A 27,230-nucleotide genomic window follows, 5' to 3' on the forward strand; every position below is an offset into this window, starting at 1 on the left:
AATCCAGTTGCGTCCTAGAAGAGTGGGCGATCCGTCCTCGGTCAGAAAAATAGGTAGGTCGGCCTCCTTGCCATGAAACTTCACGCTGATGTCAGCTTTGCCTTGAACCTTTTTCAGTTCCCCGGTATAGCTTCGCAGAAGCACTTGTGACGGCTGCACAGAAACCGAAGGCAAAAGCTGAAGAAGACGAGACTTGGCCATGACGGAGACACTTGCCCCCGTGTCCAGTTCCATGCGGAGCGGCTTGCCGCAAACGTCAACAGTGACGGTGAAAGGCGGAGGCGGCGTGGCGTAGTCAACTTGCCACATGTTGAAAACTTTGGAAGATGAAGTTGTAGCGGCGTCCTCATTGCGAACAGTATTCACTCGATGACGGTTGCTCGACGACGGTGAACTTCGTGCCGAGAACGAACGTGCCTTGGAAGGGCTGTAGCTTCGGGCTTGGCTGTCCTTTCGTCTCGTATCGCACACCTTCGCAAGTGACCTCGTTTGTGGCAGTAACTGCAGATTGTCTTCACATGCTTGCATTTTGATGCAAGGTGTCCGTCCCCGTAGCGGTAGCAGGTGACGCCCCCCGAGCCTGACAAGACACTGTGAGTCGAGAAAGTGCTCCTCGTGTTAGCTTGGGCTATCTCGCCTGCGTCCTTTTTTGCTGCGTCCATTGCTAGGGCGGTCTGCATGGCATAGTCGAAGGTGAGGTCTGGTTCCTCTTCCGCGCAAACACGCGAGCTGAAACAAAAACGCGGCACAACGGCAGATGGCTTCGGACAGTAGTGACTTCCAAGAACTGGAAGAATCTCGTCCAGCGTCTTGCCACTGGGTTTGGCGGGCTTGACCGAATTTCGGAGCAAAGCATACGTTTTCTGCCCACAGCAGGTGATGAATACAGAAGTACGCTTCTCTGTGGTGACATCATTGGCCATGAAAAATGCTTGGAGCCGGTCCACATAACAGGGCCAGCCGTCTCCTCCCCCCTCGAACGACTCGAGGTTGCCGAAACTTGGCATTGTGAACGGATGGCAGAGCGGTGCGGGAACGAAGACTCACGTGAAACTTTCTTTCATCCCCGTCGCCAGTTGTTAGATGTGTAGAAGTATGGATGGCCGAGCGGTAGGAGGTGACTACCGCGAACAGTAGGTCATCAGGCCCGCGAAAGACATGAGAACATGCCGAGCCGTTTGCCCACAATGAACTGAGTTTATTTTCACAACCCGGCTACTCGCCGGTGTGCCAGGCTTGCACGGCTGAACACAAAACCATCAGCGCCGCGTGAGGGCGCTGCACATTAACATTGTAGTAGCTACGTCGTCGCTTTGCACTGTGCTAGTTATAGTCATCGACATATGCATCGAGCGGCGCGCTCACGAGCGCTCGGCATTTTCTCGCTCCTCGGGGTTTTGGTTCGCGCAAGACTCAAAACTCCAAAACTAGAATGAAAAAAAAAAAAAAAAAAAAAGAAAATCAAAACGAAAATATGAAAGTAACATAGCCATTTTTCGCGTCACGTCTTTCTTCAATTAAATAACAATGCCTGCCTGTTTTGTCAAAAGAAGTTTGCTAATTCCACGTTCTAATGTATCTGTCCGTTTCGTTTGAAATGCCAGACGGAGGCAGGTAAGGATTACAGCATATGTCGTGGGTTTGAACCCTGGAATAATGCTTTGTATCTAGAGTGTTCGCACGAGCCAGACTGCCGATTTGCTTGAACCGGGTTTTACCCCTACTGTTAAGACGAATACAGGATACAATGAACGAATGTACTGCCCTGATACTATTTTTAATACGAGGTTCGACTGCACTGCTGACGTTGACGTGCTCGTACCAAGTGATGAGGTGCTACGATTCTAAAAAGTTCTCAAAACCCATCGACGCGTAATCATGTGTAACAATTTTTGCAAGACACGCACCGGCGATCAACAACGAAGAAATGCACAGCGAGCAAAGCACCGTCTGTGGCTCTCACCAAAATCGACTCACTGAGGGGGGAAGATTTTGCTGGCCGGTTGCTGCGGCTGCTTGCTCCGCCGATCTCAATGCGACGCCAGCGCCGCTGCGGACGGGAGACGAGTTGGGGCAGCCTCCGCCGGCGGAGTTTGCAAACTGACCTAATCTAAAAACGTTGGCTTCGAGTGTGGCGCGCGCGCGCGCGAAGTTCAAGCTTTTTTAGCCTGATTCTCGGCGTTTTGCGGCTCCCGCTGTGTTTGCAAAGTCGATTTTAAGAATTTCCTCACCAAATTCAGCGGTGAAACTACTCGCATAGGTGGTTATATGTATGGAGACTTCAAAAAAAAATTTTTTTTTTTTAAAATGCATTTTTTTTACGATTTTCGAGCATTCCACTTAGTTCAGGCGGGTTTGGCGCAACGGGAGCGGTTCGGCGCAGGATGACGCAGGTAAACATGTTTGGCGCACAAAGGCACAAATGGTGCAGCTGTTCAACCCCTGCATCGTTTCAGCAAGCATTTGTGAATCTTTATGAGCCTTGTGCGCGCGTTTTTTTCACACCCACATCCGCGATTGCGCGTCGGCGGCGGCTTCTGCGCCAGGAAGTGACTCGCGCTGCACGCGGCAGTGGGAGGAGCCTGACCAGTTTCGCCGATGTGGAGGCGCCTATGGCGGGAGCTTCGAAGCGCTCAGGCATGCCGAGGATATTTGATGGGCGCTTTCGTAAGCGGCGCGTATGACGCTTCACAGTGAAAATTTCGCCCAGGTTATCCGCTTTTTTTCTCGCATGAACCTCTCGTTTGCCCCTCGAGTTGCGGTTCAGCGAGCGAAAGCGGTCGCTGGAGCTACTCACACCACGTGGGTTGTCTCCGCGACTGCGTCAGCGTGCCTGTGGCTTGCGGGGCGCGCTTTTGCGGGGAGAAAACGCTCCATGTGGTTCACTCTGATTCCCTAGTAGGCGATTAGCTCCGATGGAAACAGAAAGAGTGCGCCAGCGGTGTATGCGCGCCACGTTTTCTTTTGCAGGAAATGCTTTACGGGACGAACACTTCATTAAAACCGCGAATTTCAATGTAGCAAAATTTCAATGTGACGAAGTAAATTAGGAATTTTACCGACTCCGTTACATCGAGGTTTAACTGTATCTGGGCACTTGTCGGAGAGGAGGGAGCACTGACCCGGTCGCGGGCCTCAGCGTCGGCCTGCACGCTGAGCTGGCTGAGGACGGGGGGCTCGAGGTCGCTCAGGGCGTCCAGCAGGGCCCCCAGCAGCAGGGGCAGGTGGGGCCGCAGCGCGGGGCCCGCCCCCCGGCTCAGCTGCACCAGCGTCTCCAGGCTGGTCTGGCGCACCTCGGCCACGGGGCTGGACAGGCCACGCGCCAGGCAGGGAAGCACCACGGCCAGGGCGCGCTCCCGGCCACTCGCGTGCGCATCACACGTCTGCACGCACGCCTGCCCGAAAACAGGCCGCCACAAAACAGGCACGCTCTGCTTGCACCCATCTCAGTCAGGCACTCGCGGTCGGGCACTACTCCAATCGCCGAGCTCTTTTCCCCTGCCAGGCAGCTGATTCGGAGCAGCTCTCCTGCTGATGCACATGCATTGCACCCAAGCCTTGGAACTGAAGAAGCAATGGCAACTTCCTTAGGTGCAAGACTGCCCAGTGCAGCCAGCAAGGGACAGTCCAGTGTTTCGTATCACTGGCCGCTAACCTCAACACAGTCCCATTGCCTCTCACCAACTGTGGCCCGGGTCGGTCGAATGAGGCGCACTGCGTGCACCCGAGCCTCGTATAAACGGGGGCTTTTGACGCAGTGATCCGCCGTGAGAAGCCGGTCGTCGTATCAGCGGAGCTCCACTGTTCCGGTTGATTCTAATTCAGGAGCCACACGCAGCTTTCTTTCTGTGCAAAAATGGCCTCGGGGCTCCCTGAGAAGAGCATCTCTGGCCGGGTATCGGGAGGGGCTGCAGTGCTGCCCTGGCGCTCCTGAATAAGAATCAGAAGGAACAGTGGAGCTCCGCTGATACGACGACCCGCTTCTCACGGCGGTCCTGCGTCAAAAGCCCCGATTACACGAGGCTCGGGTGCGCGCAGTCCGCTTCATTCGACCGACCCGGGCGGGTATAAATTGGCGTTTTTCCCATCTCTTGCGCCCCTCGTCCCGACCTTCATTTGTCTCCCCCATTTGATGGGCAAAGTGGCAGGCGAGCCTGGCCCCTTGCTGAAGAGTGGGCGTTAACCTTCGACGGCACCACACACCACCTGCGAGAAGTCCAGGTGGCGGGTGGACAGCCAATTGGAAGCTCCCACCGAGCTGACAAACGCCAAAACGCATACAACGCAAGCCCACAGCGATGACTGAAGCCCTGCTTTCTTAAAGGTCACCTCCATTCCCAACGCTGTCTCTCAAAGCCGTGTTGTGGCCCTGCTCCTTTCTTTGCCACCTGCTGGTGCTACCGTTCGTTTCGCTTGGCCTGGGCACTCTCAATCTGCTCAACACACCAGGTGGATGGCATGGGGATCGCATGGCGCATTGTGCATGCCTGGCGGGCTAGGGCAGACACAAAATGGGCATTTCATATTTAGAAACCACATTCTAGTTAGTCAGGGGAACTTGCACCTGTGCCGCGATACTGTCTACTAGGCGGGCCCACACCCCGGCCATAGCATGCTTTGGCGTGGTCCCTTGAAAGTCGTATTATTCGGCGTCCACTGCAACACCTTTCACCGTCCCGCACAGGAGCTCTCATTTTAAGCGACACTGTGTTCCTATAGTCACACCACGACTGATTCGCTTGTTTCTCTTTGTAATCTGTGATACAGACTATTCAAACTAATTGATCTGAAATCGCTGCACCAAATCACTACTCGCTTCGAAACTCGCCCATCCCTACTTCTTAACCCGCAAATTTGGTGGTTTCCTCTGGAAATGTTTTTTTGCTTCCACCACATTTGTCTACCTAACAGCGGCTTCGCTAAACTGGGCCGTATATGCATACGCACCTTGGTCATGGCTCGCAGAGACGACTCGCACGCCTTCCGGACCGACTCCTGCAAAAACCAGGGGGGGGCTGTCACCACCACCCGTGCAGGCAGCAAGTGCGCTGCTCCTCCCTGCAATCCCGGCTCTAGGCAACCGTGGAGTCTCACACTAACACGCCCTAGAGGGAAGCCTGGCACTAGCGTCTGGGCGAGCCTCGCTTCAGCAAGGTCGGAGCGTTCCCCCTGCCCCATGGCACGCCTCACGAACTGGCTGAGAAGTTTCCTGTGGCTGCAAAATGACAATGTCACTGCAAACGATTACTTAAAGTTGTTTTCTTTATATAAAAGCAATGCATTTGTCAGGCATTATTTAGAAGTTCATGCAAGACATACAAGACTCGAAAAATGCTATGCTTTTTTTGTTGGTTTCGGCTTCAAGAGTGAAAAGAAGCCAAGCCAAGCAGGAGAGGAACGTCACTGGCTGCTATACTGGCTCCCATGATAGCACACAGTTACACTGACAGGCTTCCCTCTAGTGTGTATATTAGTAAGGAACTCTTATGTCGACAACACCCCCCCCCCCCCCCCCAACTGTTGTTGCGCACGAGGCATCAACGCGAATCCTTCAAGGCACGCTCACTGTCCCAGCTTTCTTTTCACAATTCTAACTGCTGGACAGAATAGTGAGGAAAAAAAAAAGGGGGGGGGGGGGCAATTTGCACATTCTTTCGCTCGCCACAGGTAATCCCGGCTTCCTGTTTGAAATGCTGACCACGGCATTATAGCACTCAGCTTGGCACGTGCTATGAGTGGAATGACACGTGACAAAATGTCCCCAGAACATGCTCTTATGACCTGGGCTAAATAATGAGCACGTACCTAGAGCCATGGGTGGCAGCTGTACAGTTTGTGCTCCAGCCAGGTGTACCATGTGAAAATCTAGATGCCTTAGACATGCTCACTGCATGTCACCCCAAGTGGATGCCGCATATCCTCCTTCTATGCGCCGTATGCAATGAACTTTTGTTGCAAGTTTGCTGTACGCAGGAAAACCCCGGCAAAGAGAAGCAATTAGCAGAATAAGGTGCACACCACTTACCATGCTCGAAACAGCCCATTCATTTTTTTCTTTTGTGCCAGATGCTTCTCGGTCGAAACATGCCTGACACTGTGCACCATTTCTACTCCACTGTGACAAGGTCCCTCCCCCACAGTCAGCCGAATGTGGAACGGGGGTCCGCTCAGATTCTGTGGCACTTCACTTCCTCCCAAGTAAGCACTCTGCTCAATTGCAAGTACATACCCTAACACCACTGGGATCGGGCTGCACCTTTGAAGGTGATTGTGCCCCCTCAAACGTGCCAGGCAGCAGCTAGCTGGGTGTCCCACCTTGATGTCGTCGCGGACCCGGAAGAGGTTCTCCCAGAGGCCGGGCACACAGTCCAGCACGTCGTCCAGAGTGCGGCCCCCCAGCAGGTCCGACAGGGCCAGGCAGCTGCCGGGGAAGGACAACAGGCGCTCGCTGGCATCAATGCAGAAAGAATGGCTGCCCAGGGTTCCTACGTCCACAAACGTGTCTTGTTTACGTTTTGTTACCCGTGCCTGGCCGCGGAGAGCTGCCTGTCGACCAAGAGTGCTTGGACACAAAGCATGTGCAGGCACGACCAATGCAAACTACCAAAACTGATGCCGTGGCTCATACGTGCCCGCATTATTGGCCGCAAAGGAAACCTCAGGCAGGCAAGAACATAGCCAAGAGTACCAGCAGTCCTGTAGTTGCAATATTTTTACAATAGCGAAAAATAGAGAAAGCTAGGCTTCAAAAATGGAGGCACAGAGGGGCGAGCCCACGGAGCAAGATAAACAGGAGCGCCGACTTTGCTCTCTCCGGCGGGCTCTTAATGTCCATAACTCGCGGAGCACAATGTAGATGGCGCAGCGAATGGGGCCGGCGGCGGCTAAGCGGCCGGCGTTCCCCGTGCGCTGGCGGGCGAGTTGGCGGAACGAATTCCGTCGGCTCTGTCGTCTGCTTCGGCGACGGTAGTTTTGGGCACGGACTGCTTTGGGCCTGCTTTGGCGCCGCTTCGCGTTCATGGCGCGCCTCCTTCGCACAGTTGATTAACTTGTTCGACAGCACCTTCTGGGTAACCGAAGGAATTGAGTGGCCGTACGGCAAAGATACGTTAAGGATTGGTTTGCATGGCGGGAAAACAAAATATAGAGACCACACACAAACATATGGCTGCTATACAAACACTACCTTTTGCGCGGTGCTTGCCGAAAATGTGGCTCCGTTTTGTAAATTTGGGAATACCAATTTGGCTGTGTTTTAACAGGTTTTACAAAAGGCGAAAGGAGCAATTGGTTTTGATCACTAGCGATTATAAAAGTTCCCTCAGCTTTCTCGCAGTTCTGCAACTTGCGTCCAAAACAGAGTGTGCCTAGAACACGGGCCGGCACTTACACGCTCATCAGAAAATAACAGAAATGCGATAACATCACCCGCGACTGCCCGCGACGTAGCAATCTGCTCAAGATCAAGTCGCTGACAGTGCGGTCTTTTCAGAAGCCTTCATTTCGCGATAACTCGCCGAAAGAAAAGGTTTAACGAGCCGGTTGTTTTGCTGGTCAGCCGCTTAAAAAAAAAAAAAAAAACGCCGGGAACCCTGGTAGGCCAAAAAATTGCAGCCATACAAATCGCAGCATTTTATTTGGAGTCGCGGTGTTATCGACGAGATAACACGACCGTACAGCGACAGTGAACATTGGGCGGTAAGTTGCGGCATGAGTTAAAATGAAGTATGCGTTTGATATTCTTAGGTTCCTTATCAAGCTGACAGTGTTTTTGTGCACTTGATACAACAGGGCAGCCGTCCAATTCAGTCATTGGCACAGAAATGTGCATCATTGCCGTTTGCCGATGGAGACTCCGGGCGACCCTCGTAAGTGTTGTTCGTGCGCAGAAGCAGCATAAATAATTAAGCACGCGGCCGGAGAGCGGGATAACAACAGAGGGTAACCTTTGCGCTGCATCGATTCGTCGTAAGCAGAATCACGCTAGACTATGTTGTGGCGTTCCATATTACTCTTGCTCATTCTTTGGTGCTTCTGAAGTCGTCGTCGTTCAGTTGCGCTTACATGTGCTGGGTTAGTACAATATTTTTAGTGGATCTTCATAATGTCAGAATAAACGTTCCGGGAATAAGCGATCGCCATGTATGCGGCGGCGTGCGATTATCTGCGCCGTCTATTGCGGCCGCGCACGGGTGTTTAAATTCCGCGCGGCACGCATGCCTCCTGCATAGTAGGACAGGCATAAGACAGACGTCGCTGCGCAAGAAAAGATGCCTCTGGGGAGAGCGAAGAAGGGAAGAGCCATGTACAGAGGCACAGCGACGAGAGGGCGAACGAAGGAGGAAGAGAGCAAAGGGAAAGCTGGGCGGCCGGCGGCGCGTGGACATTATCGGCCCGAGCAAACGATTTTTTCTGGGCCACAGTCGGCGCTCCTCTTTATATCTTGCTCCGTGGGCGAGCCTAAAGTAAGCACCTGTAAAGTAAGCTTAAAGTAAGCACAAACTATGACACATAAAAACATTTTAAAAACTGGTGTTATGGGAAAGGCCATTAAAAAATCTGCATTTGTTGTTCCTGTAATTAGTGCCTAACCAACTTTTTATATCAGGAAAAAAAAAATGTTTTCTTGGACCCCTAAAAATCGGTCAATTTTCCCGCGGTAACGAAAGAGTTAACTATGCACAAGAACCACCAAGCCCAGCTGTCGATTCTACTGAACTGTGCTAAAATGGCCAACATGTGCAAGCTTTGTGTGGAACAAACGTACGCTAATGTTTCAGTGAACCAGTCTTGGTGCAAAATTTAGATGCTGAAAACAAGTTCTGCGCAATTATAGTGGCATGGTGGCAAGAAGCCTTACTTGCAGTCCAGCCACACCAGTCACCACCGTGCTGGCTTTGAACGAGTTGAGGAAGCAGTCGCTATTGCAAGCCCTCCACTGCTTTGGCCCAGATTGGCCCAGCACACGGTCGGAAGCAGCTTAGGGCCAATGGCTGGGCCAGTTCAGTTCACACTGGGTGCCCATTCAGTTGCTTGGGTTGGGGATTGGGCGGAGCGAGCAGTCTCTGCTGCGCTGCTGTACACTACTACCACAACAAGGCCACTCCTGGTTGCAAAGCAGTGCAGGCCGTGTCCAAGACAGCCGGGGTTGTTTCCCTGAGTTGGCGCAGTGAGTGTACCCATCTTGATTGCAAGTGCCCAATGAGAGACGCTCTAGTGCTCAACTTCCATTCTTGCAAAAGAACACCTTCCCTTTCCCTCCGACAAGGTGGCAAGGATGGTTGGTGATGCCACTGGCTGCTCGCTTCCAACACAGACTTTGCACTGGTGGTGTCACGTGAACCACAGGCTCCAGCCACCACGCCTTCTAAGCAACACTGCAGCACAAGTCGGGCCACCTAAAATGCAAATCGTGGCTGTTCACCCACCGAAGCCACACCTGGGCTACGAGGCGCACCGTAGTGGAGGGCTCCGGATTAATCTCGACCACCTGCAGGGGATCTCTAACGTGCGTGTTACAATGTTAGCACATGTGCAGCGCCCCCACGCGGCGCTGATAGTTTTATGTTCAGCCGTGCAAGCCTGGCACAGCGGCGAATGGCCGATTTGGGAGGATAAACACACTTCGTTCTGGGCAAACGGCTCGGCATGTTCTCATGTCTTTCGCGGGCCTGATGGCCTACTGTTCGCGGTAGTCACTTCCTACCGCTCGGCCATCCATACTTCTACACATCTAACAGTGCGCTGAAATCTTGACACATGGGAGGTTTTTGCTTTTCACCTCCATCTCGAAAGCAGCCACTGCAGCCTGGACTGAACCCCCAATGCCCTCAGGCCCACCAGCAGCACAACGTCTTAGCCACCGAGCCACCGCGGCAGATCAGCCTGCCACCCCATTGTTGATGATAATAAGGAGGCAGCTCGCACGGGCACGGGCATAGCTCGCTCCTCGCGCTTGTGGCGGTGGCTTGTGTTCTCCCCCAGGAATCGGGCGATCGGCTGCTTGGCTCCTCTCTCCGTCGCTTTCCGCAACATTCTGGGGTCAAACCCGGGAGATCGATCCACGAGCAGCAGACTCGACTTGATGCGGCGCAGACGCCAAGGTACGCTAGGCTAGGGATTCCTTGGGATCCAGCTGATTTGAGACGCCTCGTTCTCGAACGCTGCTCGCCGCTCGTGCTCGTGCCGGAGCCACCCAGTCGCCCAGCTTCGCTGCCATCTGCCATGGAGGAGCTACGCCACCGCCGTGACTTGGTGAGGCAAGCCATCACAAGGGGCATAGCTGCAATTGAATCGTTGCTAGTGGATCCAGACTCACCGACCGAGCAGATCCACTCGCACCTGCTCGCCGTCAACACCAAGTACGAGGAGATGAAGGTCCTCGGCGAGCGCATCCAGGAAGAAAACCATCGATTTAGACGAGTTGGAAGCCGACTTCTTCACGAGCTTTGAATACGCCGAAAAGGTGCACTTCATATGCGCGCACGTTTCCTTCGCCCGACCCCCAGCGGTTCCTTCTCCAGTTGCTGTTCAGAGCAACGGAGCGCCGAGCCCTGATTTTGCCGTCCCCCGGCCCGGCAAGACTGCGGCGCTCCCCGGTGACAGCAAGAGAACCGCGGAGGTCGACAATGTGGCCAATGGGCACGCTGTATGTGAGCCGCACGTCTGGGATCTACACGGCCGCACATCCGGCGAGGACTCGCATCGCCTGAAACAACTGCCGGAGCTCGCACCCGATTCCCCGAAGGGGCTATTGGATGCACCCATCAGCCTGCCTGGCGACGACTGCGTCATACTCGAGGACGGCCAGGTCACCGGGCTCTCCAAGGACCTCGTGACCACGAAATCCTATGATGCGGCCGACCCGGCCCAGCTTGAGGTTCTCCGGCGGTTCGGACGTCGCTGCCGCTCGTGAAGGTTTCATGCTACTCCGCCACGTGGGTGACCGTCGCGAGGGAGCCATCCCCACTTGCACGCCGGTGGACGTTCTGCGACCGGCACTGGCTTCTCTGCTGGCGTAGGCATGTCCAGGATTCTCCGCCTACGATCAATGCACCGGCACTTTGAATCGGTTCGCGGGAACCACCAAGTGAACGTGGTTGCAGCAAAATCATGAACGGCAACCAGGCAGCCTCTATGACTCTGCTTGGTGGCCCCCTGAAAAGATCATGGACGTCGGCTACCGAGATCGTCGTTCCGCCATCCTGATCCATGTAACTTGACAACGAGTGGTCCCCTGTGACCACTGTGACAAGCCATGGCGCTTGGCGCAGACTACATGCATTCCTGCCAGGGGGCGGAGCATGTCCATCGAAGACGGCTGCACCGGCAGCGCGAATTCCCCTATGACCCGACCAGGACGGTGATCGAGGCACCGGGCGTAACCGTCACGCCAGCTTGGATCAGGATGCATTGCTATATACCGAGCAGCACGACTACACCATCACCCACACCAACTTGTTCAATGAAGATGGCGAATAGGAGCACACAGCCGTGAAGGAAGCTTGCCGCAGCAAGTTGAACAAGATGAAGATGTGGTCCTTCTAGATGCCCTGCAGACTGATAGATGTCGTGTCCAGCTTCTGTACCTGGACATCCTCAACTGTGTGGGTGAACTCGGGGTGCGCGACGAGATGCTCACGTGTGTTCCAGCTCCACGAACTTTCCCTGAACGTCGTATGCTGCGCCGGACCACCCGTCTCGACCAAACTACATGGACGCACGTACTGTGGTTGTTAACCAACCGCCTGCTACCTGCTTCCTCCTGCTCGACCACTGCCGCTTGGCCGCGGCGGGAGAATGCTGATGATAATAAAGAGGCAGCTCGTGTTCTCCCCCAGGAATCGGGCTATCGGCTGCTTGGCTCCTTTCTCCGTCGCTTTCCGCGACACCCGTCTCACCTGGACTCGCGCACCCGCCACTCGTTGCTCGTCAGGTGCTGCATCAGGTCCTCCAGGATCTCCTTGAAGTACCGGTCCACCTGCGAGCATCCCCAGAGTCACAACCAGGACCGGGCAGGGTACTGTGCCACACTGTACCGTGCGAATGGGGTCCTTGACGAGCGCCGCCCAGATGGAGCCGAAGGAGGCCCGCACACCCGGGTTGGGGTCGTACCGGTACCGGTACAGCTTGGGCACGATTCTCCCCAGGTGCTCCTTCAGCTGCTCCCCCGCCTTTTCGGCTATGCTGCCAAAGCCAAAGGCGGCACCCTGCAGAGTGGACAACGCCGTGCCAACCACAGTCCTCGCAAAGACACGAAAAGGCCCGCTGATTCAATCTGGGCATGGCTGACAGGAGATCGTTATTTGTATTTTCTAACTTTGAAATGCTTCCACAATTATACGAAATTTTCCAATACAGTCAAACTCCGCTACAACGAAACTGATGGGATGAGTGAAAAATTACGTTGGGGCAGAAATTTGTTGCGTTGAAATCTGCCCCAACACACCACAAAGGGGCACGAAAAATAACCCCGTATGTTATCCGCATCAGTGACCGCAATCTTTATAGAACGAGTGATGCGCAATTACGCCACGTTTATTCAGCTAACAAATGTGCCAGTGGTTATCAAACTCTGTTTTGTACTTGCACGTAAAGAGCGCATTAGCGGGGGAAGCAATGCGGACGCAAAACATACTGCTGGGCAACAAGGCACATCTACAGAGCTGACTACTTGTCGATAGCTGCTGGGTTGTCAGTAGAGCCCCTCTTGCTTGTGGCAGCTCTGGCTGGGCACGTGACCTTGGACGGCTTGCCTTTATCGCGCTCGCGACGGAAATAGGATGATGCAGGTCCCCGACTAAACAGAACTTGTGCTTTTGACTTTGAAGAACGGTAGAAGGAAAACTGTAATGACAGCTGCCCACAACGCATGCACCACAGTGCAGCACCAGCAGCACTCGCTCACGCGAATCCATCTGGATACCGATTGGCTGCAGCTTGGCTGGCCTGTGCCTCGCGTAAAAACCGCCAGCCACATGAGGATCTCTACAAAGGATGCCTTCCGTGGGCAGGTACTATCCTGGAACATGCTTGATGGTAAACTGACAACACACAAGCCTCATGCGAAACCTCTGGATGTGAGGGGGCATGAGGTCAACATCGGCGGAGCCAAGCAACCTGATGAGTGGCTCATGGGCGGTCTCAACAAGAACGAGACACCAAGCGCTTCCTTCTCAATGTGACTGTACCACTGCTCGGCAGTGGTCAGTGAACGGAACTGGCATCTGCCAACACAATACAGTTGAACCTCGTTATGAGAGACACTGATGTAAGAGACAAATGGGTATAAGAGACACTATTCACCCACATGGTTGGCTGCCCTATCTTTCCCATTAAATTGACCTCTTTTATAACAGACATCGGATGTAGAAGGCAGTTGGTTATAAGGGACAAGTCATCCTGGAACTTTAATCAATAATCTCGCTTGTAACAGGCATTTTAACTTCAGATGCAGAGCCACCAGTCACTAATTGCAGGTGCTTCCATTCTGGAAACACAGGTGGACGACAGACACCTGCAGTCGCTATTTATTATAACTTCAACAAACACAAAGTGGTTCAGTCAGCTATGAAATGACGATGAGAAGCCCTGCCAATGGAAATGCAACTTACAGAAGTGGTTGAAGCTTACTTCCATCCACTGGATGGAGCGCGATTGCACATGCGAGCTCTCGCACTCGCGTAGCTCCCAATCAAGAAGCATCGCAGATGTTGAGTCCTGCAAGCATAATGAATAGCCTGAGCACACAGCGGAAGAAGCTGTGCGCCCTGGCTATTCATCAGGCTTGTGAACTCAACATCTACGATTCATCTTCCACAAACAGTGAAAGAAGAGAAAGCTTGTAAAATCGGTTGTAAAAAACAGTGCAAGTACAGTCATGAAACAAAGATTCAGAACTGCTTCATAAATTCTGGGGGCCAAACATAAATTAGAATGAATCTTTTGAAACATGCTGTAGTGTTCTTTTGAGCTTACTTTAGTCATACGGTGCCCACATTGAACTATGGGTTGATCAGTTAGTGAAAACTTGGTACCCTGCTTATAAGAGACATCTCGTATAAGAGACAGAAACTGCTCCCCGGTACGTGTCTCTTATAAAGGGGTTCAACTTAATGAGGAGCTCCAGATTGTGGCTGGCCGTACAGGCATAAAATGCCACCATTCTCTTCAATGTCTTGAAGGAGGCTGCTTGCGCGGAGGTCTCAGGTCCAGACCGCATTCATGTTTAAAAGGAGCCTAATCAACGCACTGGCAGCAGACAGGTTCAGCAAGAAAGAATAGACACCTTGCGCATCTGTTGGCGGGTTCATGTTCATGTCGGGGTCAGCCGAGATGCCACTGGCACAGACCACAACACTGAGAAAATTGACGGAAGATACCGTGAAGGAGCATTTCGAGGCATTCAACGTAATGCGAAGGACTAATGCAACGTCTAGCTTGCGAAGGACTACTCGCAGTCTGCTGGCGTGCTTGTGGCGGTCCCTGCCGATAATACCAGAATGTCATCTACCACGTTTGAACATCCTTCCAGACACTCCAGAATCTGAGACATTTGGCGTCAAAGTAGGTGATGCCAAAGGGCAGGCAGTGGTAGCAGTAGTGTTCAAAAGGGTTTATGAAGGCAGTCAGTCCCTGACAGCTTTCAGATAGCCTTACTTGATGAAACGAAAATTTTTCCATAAAGTTTTGAGAAGACTGTGGCATTGCCCAGGTGCCAAAGTGCCTGGTCCACTGTGTGTCTCTCCCGAACTCTACTTGGTTCAACTTCGTACGGTCGACACAAATTCTGTATCCTCCATCTGCTTCGAGTACCGCCACGACACCAGCACACCACGGTGTTGGCACAGTGACTCGCCGAATGACTCTGTTCCTTTCCATCGCGTCTAATTCCTCCTTGACTGCACATTCAAGGGGGATGGGAACCGCTCCAGGACTGATGTCGATGTCTTCAGGCATCTCGCCTAGGCCCAAAACAGCGAGGCAGGTCTTGTTGAACTCGCCTTGTCGAACGTGGGGGGCCTGTTCGGAGTGGCCGAATCCTCCATGGTGTCAACAAACTGGACGACTCCAAGGTCCACAACAGCCGAGTAACCCAGCAGGGGAGAGTCAACACCTGCTACGACGTACAATTCTTGGCGAACCGTCTGGCCTCGCCACGACAGGGTAGAGGGAAATGTTCCGAACAGGCTGAGGTGGCAGCGGCCCAGACCCATCAGTTGTTCATCCTTGGGTTTGTCCAGGTCTACTGGCATCCCGCAAAGCTTGGAGGTACCACGGAAACGTCCGCTCCCAGGCTCCCTTGGAACTGAAGGGTGCGGCCCCTGATGTGAACGATGATGTGCCGGCGTTCTGTTTGTGGCAAATCCACGGCGCAGAGCTGGATTTGGCTAAGCGCCTAGTACTCTTCAAGGGTTCTTGCAACAGTGCTTGCAGGTCGCCCATCATGCGTGGCACTCGGACTGCTGATGAGGGGCATTGCCGCAAAAGTCACACGATGGAGAGACCGACAGAAGTTGCTTCGGGCGTCGCCCACTGGGGCAGTGGCCATCATCTTGTGTTGCTTATTCAAAACTGCGTCGACGTCCAGCACGTATGGTGCAAGGCCCATCCCTTGGCGCTGCCTTTTCTTATTGTCAGCGTCTTCGTACTGACGTGCTTGAATGAGTGCCTCGTCGAGTGTAAGCTGTGGACTCCGACAGAGTTGGTCCGTTCAGGGGAGACGTGGACTTTTTTATTAATTGGTCTATGATCACTGTGCAATCACTGTGCATATGTGTTTTGTTTTCCTGTGCATATGTGTTTTGTTTTCCTCATTTCAAGTTTTCATGTGACATAAGTGTTTTTTGAGTTACAAAGAAAATACTGGAGCCTAATTAAGTGATTTCTTATGGGCCGTTGAAACTTCTTATTCAAAATTTTTAAAAATAAATGGTACGGATGTGTAGCTTAAGACCTGCCATGCATGCTGAAGCTATTTATATTCCTGTAAAGATAGTTGATTGGATAGAATTATTCTAATTAGGCCAAGTACAGTATTCTGAAAACTTAATGAGCTCTAATTATTACTCATAACATTTATTTGAGGCATATTGAGCCAATTAAAATAGCATCAGCATGCAGTTCATTTCATCCCGAATTCAACGGTGTAACGTTTATAGAAAAGAACAAGCTGAAAACCTCTGTAAGGCTAGGCACATATGCAAAAAAAGGGAAGCTGAGAAAATCGCAAGTGACAGTTTTATCTATTGAGCACATGAAAAAAAGAAACAATTTAGAATGTAGCTCGCTTTTCGCTCAACACGAGCATACCAAGTTTGCTGAAATCAGTTGATGGGAAAAGAATGAAATCCTCTGTATACAGATGGCACTTGGCAGAAAAACTGAACAAAAGCAAAGCTATAGAACGTCGCTTCAAGTTTTACGCTGTTGGCAGCGCACCGTCACTCTTTGGCGGCCAAGGCTGAGGTGCCGATCGTGCACCACAGTTGTAAACGTTTATTTTGTTATGTCACTGCTTCATTTGTAGCAATCAAATAGGATTTACATCGCGTGAAATGAGTTGCAACGAAGGGGCTGGTAACAGAATGCACCCTACTGTTCTGCAATGTGCATGCGCTTGGCTAAGTGGGATAATCACGTTTTCGGTTTAATCTATTCGTATATCACGTCACCAACGCACATTGTGCTCAGTGCGAGCATTTATAATTTCCAAATCACTCATCTATATGGTAACCTGCCGACGAGGAAGCGCGCGCCGGAGTGCGGGCTGACCCATTGCGGCATCGTTGATAACAGAATGAACGCACTTCCCTCACGACGTCGGCATGCGGCATGCGGCATCCTATCATTTCTTTTCTTTTTATTTGTTGCTGATCAAAAGATAGACGCACCTTAGTGCACCTGCCCGCGTAATCATAGGCTCCGGAACAATCGCCGGGTGGCGCTGCACTCTCCCCTCTGCGGGAGTACACGGGGGCTGCCGCCGCTTCGGCACGTGCTTTTTTCGCTGCGCGCGTGCTGCATTTCTCACGCTAGGAAGAGGGCTGGGTAAAATTTTCTTTCGAGTTATGAAACCGTACGCGTCAGCACATGTCCAGAAAGTTCGGTTTAAACGTAGAGTATATAGTGAGTTCATTTTTGTCGACGTTTGTCATGTCGTCTGCTACAGACCCGCCGCTCGTCCGGCAGATTGCCCCGATGATTTCAAAGGGGGAAGCGCGTTGTTCGGCGGTCGTCGGCTGCTGTTTTTTCGTCTGCAAGGCGACAGCTGTTCAGCTTGTCACAGCGTAGTTTTCTCTTGTTTGTTACTTCCTTCGCGTGTTCGCGCTTCGGACATCCGGATTTTCTGGACTGCAGCAACACTGAGGCTTGCAAGAAATGTAAGATAAACGTGATTGATTATGGTTGATAGGTTATTTCTTACTCTTGAAACAATCAGCTGCATCTTATAAAAACGCATTAAAAAGGCACAGGCTAATTAAAGGGTGCGCTGCACAGCGCCGCATTTCCATTTCAGTTGTCCCTGATGAAATTTTTGTTCGCAATGTTTGTCACCCGCCTGGAGAACAACTATGGGTTAGAGTGACAGTTCGCAGAAAAAACAGAACAGCTTGTGGTGTATAAGTTTTAATTACTATAATTACGCAAAATTTGGTGTATAACTCTTTTAATTACCAGTATTTGTAAATGTGGGAGAAACCCCCCCCCCCCCCCCCCCAAAAAAAGGAACAACACGCAGTCCCGTCAAGAACAGAAATTATAATAACAAGGATGAACGGAGCTACCACAGCCAGTCAAATTGCTAGAAACTATTTTCTTGTTCACCCATGCAAAATGTGAACCTATTGTGCCATATATGAATGATACCGAACGGCACCAGCTAAACAAATCCCAAGTTAATTTATTGTAGCGGAAAACAATCATTGGCAGCACATTTAAAAAAAATAGTAGAGGGAGGACTCGTTAGAACACTAGTTCGCATTTTCAAATCTGGGCAATGTAAACTGAAAGTGCACTCATACAAACAAAAATGGGCCAACTTATTTCGCCTTTCGAACCACAGTGATCTATGCTTACCGTCTTTCCTTTTGGCGCACTTTCGCCGGGAATTCGTAGAATTTAACGGATGGATTCATTTCTTTCGCTTTCTTGATAATGTCATGGCAGCTGACCATGCAACGATATGAGGGGTTTTCTGTAGGTTTTCCTTTCAGTTTTACCACCTTAGACATCGCGAAACGACTGCGGGAGCGTCCGTTCTTTTCGCCCCGCACACCCGATCCGAGAAAGACGCCCGCCGGCCCGCGCGGTCCGTCTTACAACCGCACGTGCAGCTCGCTGTTCACGCTGTCGCACTCCCGGATCCATTTCTGCCTTCCCCGACAGCTCGAAGTACCCGTCCCCCTTACTCCGGAATGCGAACAAAGCGACCGCCGGCTGCACGAGCCACTTAAGCCAGCACGTACAAAGGGCGGCGGAACGCCCCTCACTCCCCCGAAACGAAAAGGACGCCGCTTCGCGATAGAATCAGCGCTGCCCTCGCCCGGCAAACTTTAGCTTCGCCTCCCTATATCGCTAACGCTATCGTCTCGGCAGCCCGCGGGGGTGCTAAGCCTACCTCCGTCTCGGCGCCATTCTCGCGATATGTCGTCATTAGACACGCAGAAAACCATACTCCAGGCGCTTTTAATACTGCTAGTTCTTCCTTTCAGTTATCGATAGACATATTTACTTTATTTTTACGCCATGCGGGGCTTTTGCCGGTCCTCGCATAGACGAATACATGAGCCGTCGCACTGTGATGAGAGTGCCGAGCAGACGACCCATGGCGCCCAGCCAATGAGGTTGCGCCCGGCGGTCACGTGCAGTCACTAGCCAATTGGGCGGCGCGTTCAGTCTCTTTTCTACCCCGGTTTTACTCGCAACCAATGGACGAAATGGAGCGGTTCTGGCGGGTAATTTAAAACGAAAAGACGCTCTTTCGAATGAGACCAAGATGGACGCCGTGGCGCATGTAGAACCCGAGTGGCGAGTCATCGAAAAGATGCTATTTTCGCGTCGAATCTTGGCCGATTTTAGCGGTCGTCAGTGCTCTGAATTGATATTATGGCTCAAATACGTACCGTATTTTCCGGTCTATAAGTTGCACCTTTGTATAAGTCGCACCCCCTCAAAATGACAGTTTTTCCAAAAAAAAACCGTATATAAGTCACACCGTTGTATAAGTACACCTCGTTGACAGTGTGTACGAAGCAGCCCGAAAGACTCTTCATGCCGGAGTACGAGTGATAGGCCTCGGCGTCTACCATGAGAGTCAAAAGAGCCTCGCGGCTTCTTCGGGGGTGGAGGATAGCCCTGAGATCCTCGAATTGTTGAAGCCAAGCGGTCCACCGTGCTGGGTCGTCGAAAGTGAACAGCGGCGGAGTTCGTAATGTGCAGCTGGTGGTCCCGCTGAATGCAGCAGCTGGGTTATTCTGCATGTAGTGAAGTTGTGGCCGGATCCCACTTCTCAGGACGCGTGGACGCCACTATTTGTCACCAATTGTGGGTGTGATGCCATCGAAGAATGACACAGCAACGCCCACTTCATGGAACATAGAAAAGCCCTCTTGAATGCTTACCCATCACCTTTGTGCAGTGTGAAGACCAGTCACTCCCAGTCACTCGAATCATCAGGTGGCGCCTTCTAATGCTATCACCAGCAAACAATGGCGTCCATCTACGAGTTTGTTTTTGTTTGGGTGGTGGAGTGGGCACGTAGCACACGTTTTCGGTGAAACTAAGTGCCTCGAATGTATAAAAAGTTGCAGATGGCTAGCATTATGCTTATTTTATTGCACAATAAATGTTCAATCCCAGCCCCACTGACGTCAAATCAAGCCAGACAAATGGTTCACAGTGGCAAGGACTTTGTTGTATTGACTTCTATGGCTAGCTGATGGAGAATTGGAAATACTATTTCGTTGAAACAGAGTTTGCTGTAGCAGGGTTCGACTGTGGTGCTATTGAATTTGAATCGAACATCATGCTATTTGCTTGGCTACTGAAAAGTTTCGGATAACCGCGTGGCGGCACAAGAGGTGCTGACCTTCTTGGAGTTCCAGAGGGCGTGGTGGTTGGCGAGGTGCATGAACTTGTACATCAGGTCTGGCTGGTTCAGGTCTGTTGCCAGCGAGCACAGCTCCCGGTAGGTCGTCAGGCTGCCCCTGCATTCCAAGGGGCCAGGAAGACAATGCACAGCGTTCATTCAATGTGCGAGAACTCGTCTCTCTCACAGCCACAAGTGAAAGAATGGAGTATGGGCAGAAGGGAGGCCAGCACTGAAATCAGCACAGCGTTGTCTGCACTCAAGGGGTGCCACAGAACAGAGCTGCCACTGCCCAGACAGGTTTCTTGCTGGTGGCTTACGTCACCGGTCGCCAGTCTCTGGCACATCGCAGAGAAGGTGGCTGGGGCGTGGCCGCTGCTCCCTAGCTTTTCCTTAGTTATTTCCTCCTCCAAGTTTTTTGGCAAAATTGGTCTCACCGTTATCGGGACCGCGCAGCCTTTTCAACGAATTACAATCCGTTGCTCATAAGGATACTTTAGCAGAAAATACAGTATCTGATGTGCAATAACAAATGGAACACCTTTCACTCTTTCAGAGACTTGATTTCTTGCTGCAGCAAAAGTCTCAAGTTCTGCATTTTTCATTAGCTTTCGCATTTTCAATGCAAGTTCTCTTACAAGAGCAGCGGTTCTCTTCTTCTTTCACAGTTGTTGAGATAATCAAGGGCAAGCATGCGCGCTTAATCAGTGAGGCAGCTCAGATGGCGCGGGAAAAAAACGACTGTGTTAGCAAACCGTCGGTTGCGTTATCTGACCGTGAATTACATTTTCTGCAATGCGATGCTATACGCGACAGGCCACTGTGATAGTGAAGATGTTTGGCGCGTGTTGGGTGTACTCGATCTTTCTTTGCCAGCATTTTTTTGTGTTGCTGTTGTTTTGTTTTTGTTTCCTACGCCCTTTTTGTGTCTGCTAAGGCAAAGCATATATATTTGCCGTCTTGTGAATAAAGAATCAGTTGGAAGTGTGCGCTCGTCCGTGTGTATACTATTCGTCTCTTGTGTTTCTGCTGCGCTACAGTTGTTCACTGCGAAGGACTATCCTGCCTGTACATCCCTCACATATTTCGTCTAGGAGCCTTACGTTGGTTTCCTCCATTTCTTGGTTCTTTAATGCTTCCAATACTGCTAGGGTGTCTATTGACTCAAATGCTTTTTCATAGAATATAAATGTCATGTCAACAGGTTTATTATACTCTGTGGATTTTTCTATTACTAGATTGATGACATGATGTGATTCATTGTAGGGTGTCCTTTTCTAAACCCGGCCTGATCCTTGGGTTGTTGGAAATCTAGGCTGTCACTTATGCACTTAACTGTTACTTTGGTAAACAGCTTGTACACAACTGACAGGCTGCTTGGTCTGCAATTTTCAAGGTCTTTGGTGTCCCCCTTTTTGTGAATCAGAACTACGTTGGCGTTTTTCCAGGCTATGCGCAATCTAGAGTCCTTAATTAAGCATTCTGAGATTAGTTTAGCAAGCTTTTCCACAACCACATCTTCTCCCTCCTCTAAAAGGCAAATGGTTATGTCGTTGTCACATGCAGCTTTTCCACTTTTCGTGCTCTTGAGAGCCTTTTCAATTTCCTCTTTGGTTATTAGTGAGACTTTGTGGGCGAAGCCTGTACTTTTAGTTGTTTCCCCTGGTGTAACGTCACATGAATATAGCCTGGTGTAGAATCATTCCGCTACTTTTATTATCTCGTAAATGTTGTCTGTAATGTACACTGACTTTGCTGATAGCTAGATTCCTCTTAGTTGCTCTTAAGCTTCCTCCTATTTCCAGTGCTTCCTCGACCACTGCCATGTCGTACGCACAAATGTTGTTTGTTTTACATCTGCTAATTTTGACAGCCCTGCTAATTCAATTTGATCCACTGTACTGACAATTTCGTGTTCTTACATTTGTAAATAAGTTCCTTTGTTTTCGGTGTTGGTTTTCCAGTTTGTTTCCTGCATGCTGCTTCTCCCACAGCTACTGCAGGGTTCGTGAATGCTGTTGTTAGATTGTTATTTAGCGTGTCAACATTGTCTTTGTTCTCATCAATTAAAAGCGCGAATTTGTTCTGAAGGGTTATTTTAGCTCCTGCATCCTGGCTCTACCCGACTCCATGGTGGGTTTGCTTGTGTTCCCTCCTTCTCCTTTGAGATTCCGCCTTATTATACACCTAACCATGCTCCGAATCTTGGCTAGCACCTCCATGTCCTGACTTCCTGTTCAATTCATTCTTCCATCTTCTGTTAGCACTACGGACCAAAGGTCCTTTGACCATCCAGAGAATTTGCAGCATCATCTAGCTTGCGCGTAGGGCTGTGCCAGCAGTTGGCAGTCAGTTGGGAGATAGAAGCAATTAACCGTCCCAGTTTCCATGACCGAGCCACGTTTTTGCAGGATTCCCTGACAATTCCAGGTTTTCCCTGTTTTCCAGGTTGGTAGACACCCTGAGGTTTCTTTCGGGGAAGGAATTGAGTGTTCAGGGTCCCCCTAAATAAGCGTGCCAGGCTGATGCAAAAGATGCGACTCTCCCCGCTCGCTCACAGACGTGCATTCCCAAAGGTCCCCACGAAGGAGCCAGGGACTCTCACCCGGTGGGTGCGCTTCCCAGCGTGCCCTCGTCGAAGAGACGGGTGTCCTCCGTCACTGCCACGGTGGACCTGCAGAGGGGAACAGCACTGGTGGGCATCCCCAGCTGTCCTTCGGGCAGAGACACCGACCATCAGCAAATCCTGAAATGCTACTACGGGGCTGGGGCAGGCAGGGTGCAAATTCCACCTTGCAGTGCAGCCTAGCCACCATAAGGATTGCACTGTCGCCAAGGTGAATGCGAGTGGAAGCACTTGAACGAGGCAAACCCTAATGTGCTATGAGAATTAGTTCACCTAAGACCCTTTTGGGGTCCCCAGTCGCCTGGTGAGCTTGGCTTCATTCGCACGGCTGTTCAGATAGGGCCCTATTCTTGACTCTGTGAACTCTCCGTAAATTCACCACGTTGTTTGTGTACGCCAAACATAAGCAACAAGTAACACGTGCACGTAAGCTCCGACAACATGCAGCATGATATGACGCATATCTTACAAATATCGCTGCCAAACTATCAGATATTGTGCATTGCATATACGGAAACACTCTAAACACGGCGCTGAGGCTGGCAGAGGAAACACATTTCCTGAGGATAAAAATTGGTGTCAACCCCTCAAAGTGATCCAGCAATGTTGATCCTGTACGTACGGCCAACCTGCGCAGCTTGCAGCAGCCTGCACGCGTAAACAGTACAGCAGTGAAAGCAGCCAGCCCCACCTAGTGGATCGCTTCCAACACGAGCAACATTCTTTTGACCATTTCCACAACAGGACCCGCTGTTCAAACTTAGCAGCCTTGAGGTGCAGTCTATGGTGCGTATTGCAATAGCATGGGCTCGACGAGACATGGATGTTTATTTTATGACGAGTGATTGTCATGTGGAAATTTTCTCTATCAACACCTGTACTTCAACCCATTTCTTGTTTTAAGCGCGGTGTGCAGTGTATGTGGTGTAGTAGAAGGTGCTAGGAGCTTTCGTGACGGGGCAGCCAGGCCGGCCGCAGACCCACTTGCGGCCCGAGGCGAGCGTGTCGAGCAGCTGGGCCACCAGGGCGTCCCGGTTGGCTCGGTCGCTCAGCTCGTACAGCAGGCTCAGGCCCCGGGACGCCAGGCTCTGCGTCAGCTCTGTAACAGGCGGGGGGGCACCTCCTGTCACTACCACTTGGCCGCTCACAGAGGTCAGTGCACAGGCACGCCGCTTCACAATATACCAGCTACTGTGCGTCACAGCGGATCCGGCAACAATGCACTTCCAGTTACAACAGCCCATTTCTGTTGTTTGTTTGTTTAGTCCCCATGCATTGTAAGTGGAGCCCACTCCGCTCATAAGGGACCCAGCTAGAGCAGACTGCCTACTACAACACACTATGTTTTGGGTGCAAATTGCTGCGACTGAATGTCAATAGGGGACTTCCGCGGTTCTGGCACCCCTTATGCTTTTTCTTTTGCTTATTTTGGCAAGGAAACTACTGTGCATGGCAACATTGTCGGCGTAGAACATGTCACTGGAGCAGCCAAGCCAAGCCTCTTTTTTTTGTGACGAGTGGCATGAGCAGCAGGGTAGCTGATAACACTGTCCAAAATGGCAAAAAAAGGCTGACATCGCAGAAGCACGAGCGTGTCTAGGCAGCCGGCCTGCTCAAACTTCAAGAACAAGGACGCTGCCGAAAAACAAAACTCCGGTGAAATTGAAGATGAGCGCTTTAGAATACGCTAGGTGGCGCACTAAAGAGCTCGGGTTCAGCAAAGTTGGGCATTTTTTATTCCCACGCATGCATCATTTGCGTTCCGCTTGATCAAAATGGTAAGAAATGCTTCCAGCTCCCATCCATTGTGCACAATCTGCAGCAGGCCATGCAGAGTCCAACTGGTCTAAATTTCAATTTCACAGCTGTCCTTCATCAGACTGTTTTACTGACCAGACTAAGACCACTAAAAATGCAGAGGCGTCATGCAGCGACCCAAATTGGGTAAATTTGCCTCGTCACGAGGAGTTGCTGATTCTGCTGGCCACGACTGATCAGCATGGCTCCTATGCTGCGCTATTTGCTCCGCTTAGCGTGTGTCTCTATGCACTGGACGACCACATATGCCGGTGCTTGTGCCGAGCCTTGAACACTGCACTCCTTCCTCCAGAGGAAATGAAGTTCGCAGCAGCACTGAGTTACACCATCACTCTTGCCCTTGCAAACTGCCCCTCTGCCAAAGACTGGGTCCCTGTTGATCTCACGTATTGGCTGTCAGGGCTGGGGCGCAGTTCTGAGTTGTGTCCGTTTTGAAGGTGCCCCTTTCAGTCGTGACATGATTGTAGGTCGACCCTTTCTTTTCAAATACTGCTAGTAACGGCAAGAGAAATCAGAAATCAGAGGTGCTACGAAGTGGGGACGGCCTTGCACCCTCGTTTCCGTGGTTATGGTCCAAGCACAGCGTATTAATTTATCATTGCATACGTTCTGGCATCAATGGAGGGTATTGGTAGTTGATAGAAGAGCTTCTCTTTCTGATATGATTTTCTAGGCAACACTCGCTCTTTCTTTTTTTTGAGAGCGAGAGAGGTGCAATTTTGGGGGGGGGGGCCTCTACCCAGTGGATGCGCTGCGTCAGATCCAGTCAGGGCCTGCTCAAAAGGGACCCTTGCACCCACCGCTGCGGTCGGCCAGCAGGTTGAGCAGGGCCCCCTGGAAGGCCTGCAGCCTGCACCGCACGGGCTCCTGCGGGCTGCAGCGCTGCAGGAGGCTCAGGGTCCACACGCACGCCGCCTGCAACGAGGCACCCCGCTCACTCCCTCACTCGCTTCACGCCGCCGCAGAACGTCATCTGCCCACCAGGAGGACGTACCAACCAGACGGACATCTGTCGATGCAATTGTGCTGCAAACATCATGCACACAGCCATAGCCCCTTGCAGCGTTTCTCTCCTGCTCATGGGGGCAGATGGGTCTTTGGGGATGAAAAACGGCCCAAAACTAGTTTTCTGGAAAATGGCATTTGCAGCATCCATGGCCAATTTTCAATCAGTCTGCAAATTTCCTCATCATTAGGCAGCATATTTTATTGTAAATGGCATTTTAAAGTCCACTCTACAGCTCAGTTCACGCAGAATTTGATGGTGAAACGGAACTTTCCTTGCAATGCTAATCTAGCAATTTCCCCCTACACATCTCGGCACCCAGAGCAAGTACAACTGTAATTTTCATAGTTAAAAAACTTGCGGTCACCGACCAAAGGCTTATTAAAAGCGTAAAAAAAGAGACGTTTCGGCTTCCGTATGGAAGCCTTGTTCACTGAGCAAATAAGCCCGAAGCACGAAGCTTTTTAAGTGTGCCGAATTAGTTGCCACAGGCATCTTGCATACGTCAGAGGGGGATTGCCGGCATTGTGGTTCAGGGTTTCCTCTGTCGTTTGTATAATCAGGGACTCGAGATATTGGCGTGACAGCCATTTCTTCTCTTTGGCGAGACTGATGCGGCTTCCCAGTCTATTTTGTGAGTCGTGGCTTCCACATGTTCCGCTAGCGCATTCGAAGCCATCTTCTTGTTTCTGACGTCGTTTGAAAGACGATTGCGCGAGCATAAGAACCACAATGCAGGCAATCTCCCTCCGACGTGTGCAAGATGCCTGGGGCGATTAATTCGGCACACTTAAAAAGCTTCGTGCTTCTTTGCTAAGTGAACAAGGCTTCCGTAGGGAAGCCGAAACGTCTCTTTTTTACGCTTTTAATAAGCCTTTGTCGGTGACCGGAAGTTTTTTTAACTATGAACCCGACCAGACGAGATTTCGTCGAACCTTAGATTTCATCAACTGTAATTTTCTTGCTTTTGATGCCTAAGTGTGTGCAGAATACAATGTTGGAAACAAATTTTTCAAATAAAGGCTTTGGAAAATTATTACTGTGTTCAATTGACACCACCTGTGAGCCATTCCTGCAAAGAACAGGAGGAGTGAACTTGAGTGTGTTGTAAAATGACCAAAAATAGCTGAATCATAAACATTCTTCCAATGTTGTATTGTGTAGTCATTTGTCTGTCTAGCCACGGGGTAATCACTAGGCTTGTGCGAATATTCGAACGAATGTTACAGTGTTCGAATTCGCTTCGACTCGAATTTTAAATTTCTGATATTTTGAAGTATCTGGGGTGAACGAATATCAAAAATTCGTTCAAGTTTCGGGTTCGTTAGGAAAGCCGCAGTGCCATTGACATCAGTACTACATCTTGACTACACGTGGAGCCAAGACAAGCTAAGCTAAGTCGGCGACGTACGGGCTCTCTCTCCCACTTTTTCCCATCTTTGTCGCTCTTTCTCCAGGAACGGCCGGGCTGTTGCACCGCGCACTCCACAGGCGCGCTGGCGCCGCCGCGGAACCACCCGCATGCTGTGCGGGGCGCGGCCGGCCGCGGCAACCAGGCGGCAGCTTCGGTCGCAAAGTGGTCTGGGGCGCTATTTAAAATGCCGCTCAAAGCACACAACAAAGTTTCTTGTGCAGTAAATGAGCTAATAATGTGGGCGAAAACGGTGATACAAAACAACATCCGCGTCGCT

At 51.1% G+C, this 27,230-nt stretch overlaps 1 protein-coding gene across 4 annotated transcripts in view; it reads right to left on the reverse strand.

Moving 5' to 3' along the window:
- Positions 1 to 27,230, reverse strand: part of LOC144158118 (proteasome adapter and scaffold protein ECM29) — a 293,901-nt gene that overhangs the window by 92,108 nt on the left and 174,563 nt on the right. For all 4 annotated transcript variants that reach the window (XM_077688775.1, XM_077688773.1, XM_077688774.1 and 1 more), the window contains exons 20-28: positions 25,334 to 25,448; positions 23,700 to 23,814; positions 22,695 to 22,763; positions 20,090 to 20,207; positions 12,039 to 12,209; positions 11,901 to 11,980; positions 6,316 to 6,421; positions 4,948 to 4,995; positions 3,123 to 3,395 (exon numbers count right to left, since the gene is read on the reverse strand). In XM_077688775.1, the coding sequence (XP_077544901.1) occupies positions 3,123 to 3,395; positions 4,948 to 4,995; positions 6,316 to 6,421; positions 11,901 to 11,980; positions 12,039 to 12,209; positions 20,090 to 20,207; positions 22,695 to 22,763; positions 23,700 to 23,814; positions 25,334 to 25,448 (1,095 nt within the window). The remainder of the gene's footprint in view (positions 1 to 3,122; positions 3,396 to 4,947; positions 4,996 to 6,315; positions 6,422 to 11,900; positions 11,981 to 12,038; positions 12,210 to 20,089; positions 20,208 to 22,694; positions 22,764 to 23,699; positions 23,815 to 25,333; positions 25,449 to 27,230) is intronic.

The sequence above is a fragment of the Haemaphysalis longicornis genome, unplaced genomic scaffold (assembly GCF_048455015.1).
Source record: "Haemaphysalis longicornis isolate Haplotype H1 unplaced genomic scaffold, Haemaphysalis longicornis Haplotype H1 scaffold_10, whole genome shotgun sequence".
Classification (NCBI taxonomy): domain Eukaryota; kingdom Metazoa; phylum Arthropoda; class Arachnida; order Ixodida; family Ixodidae; genus Haemaphysalis; species Haemaphysalis longicornis.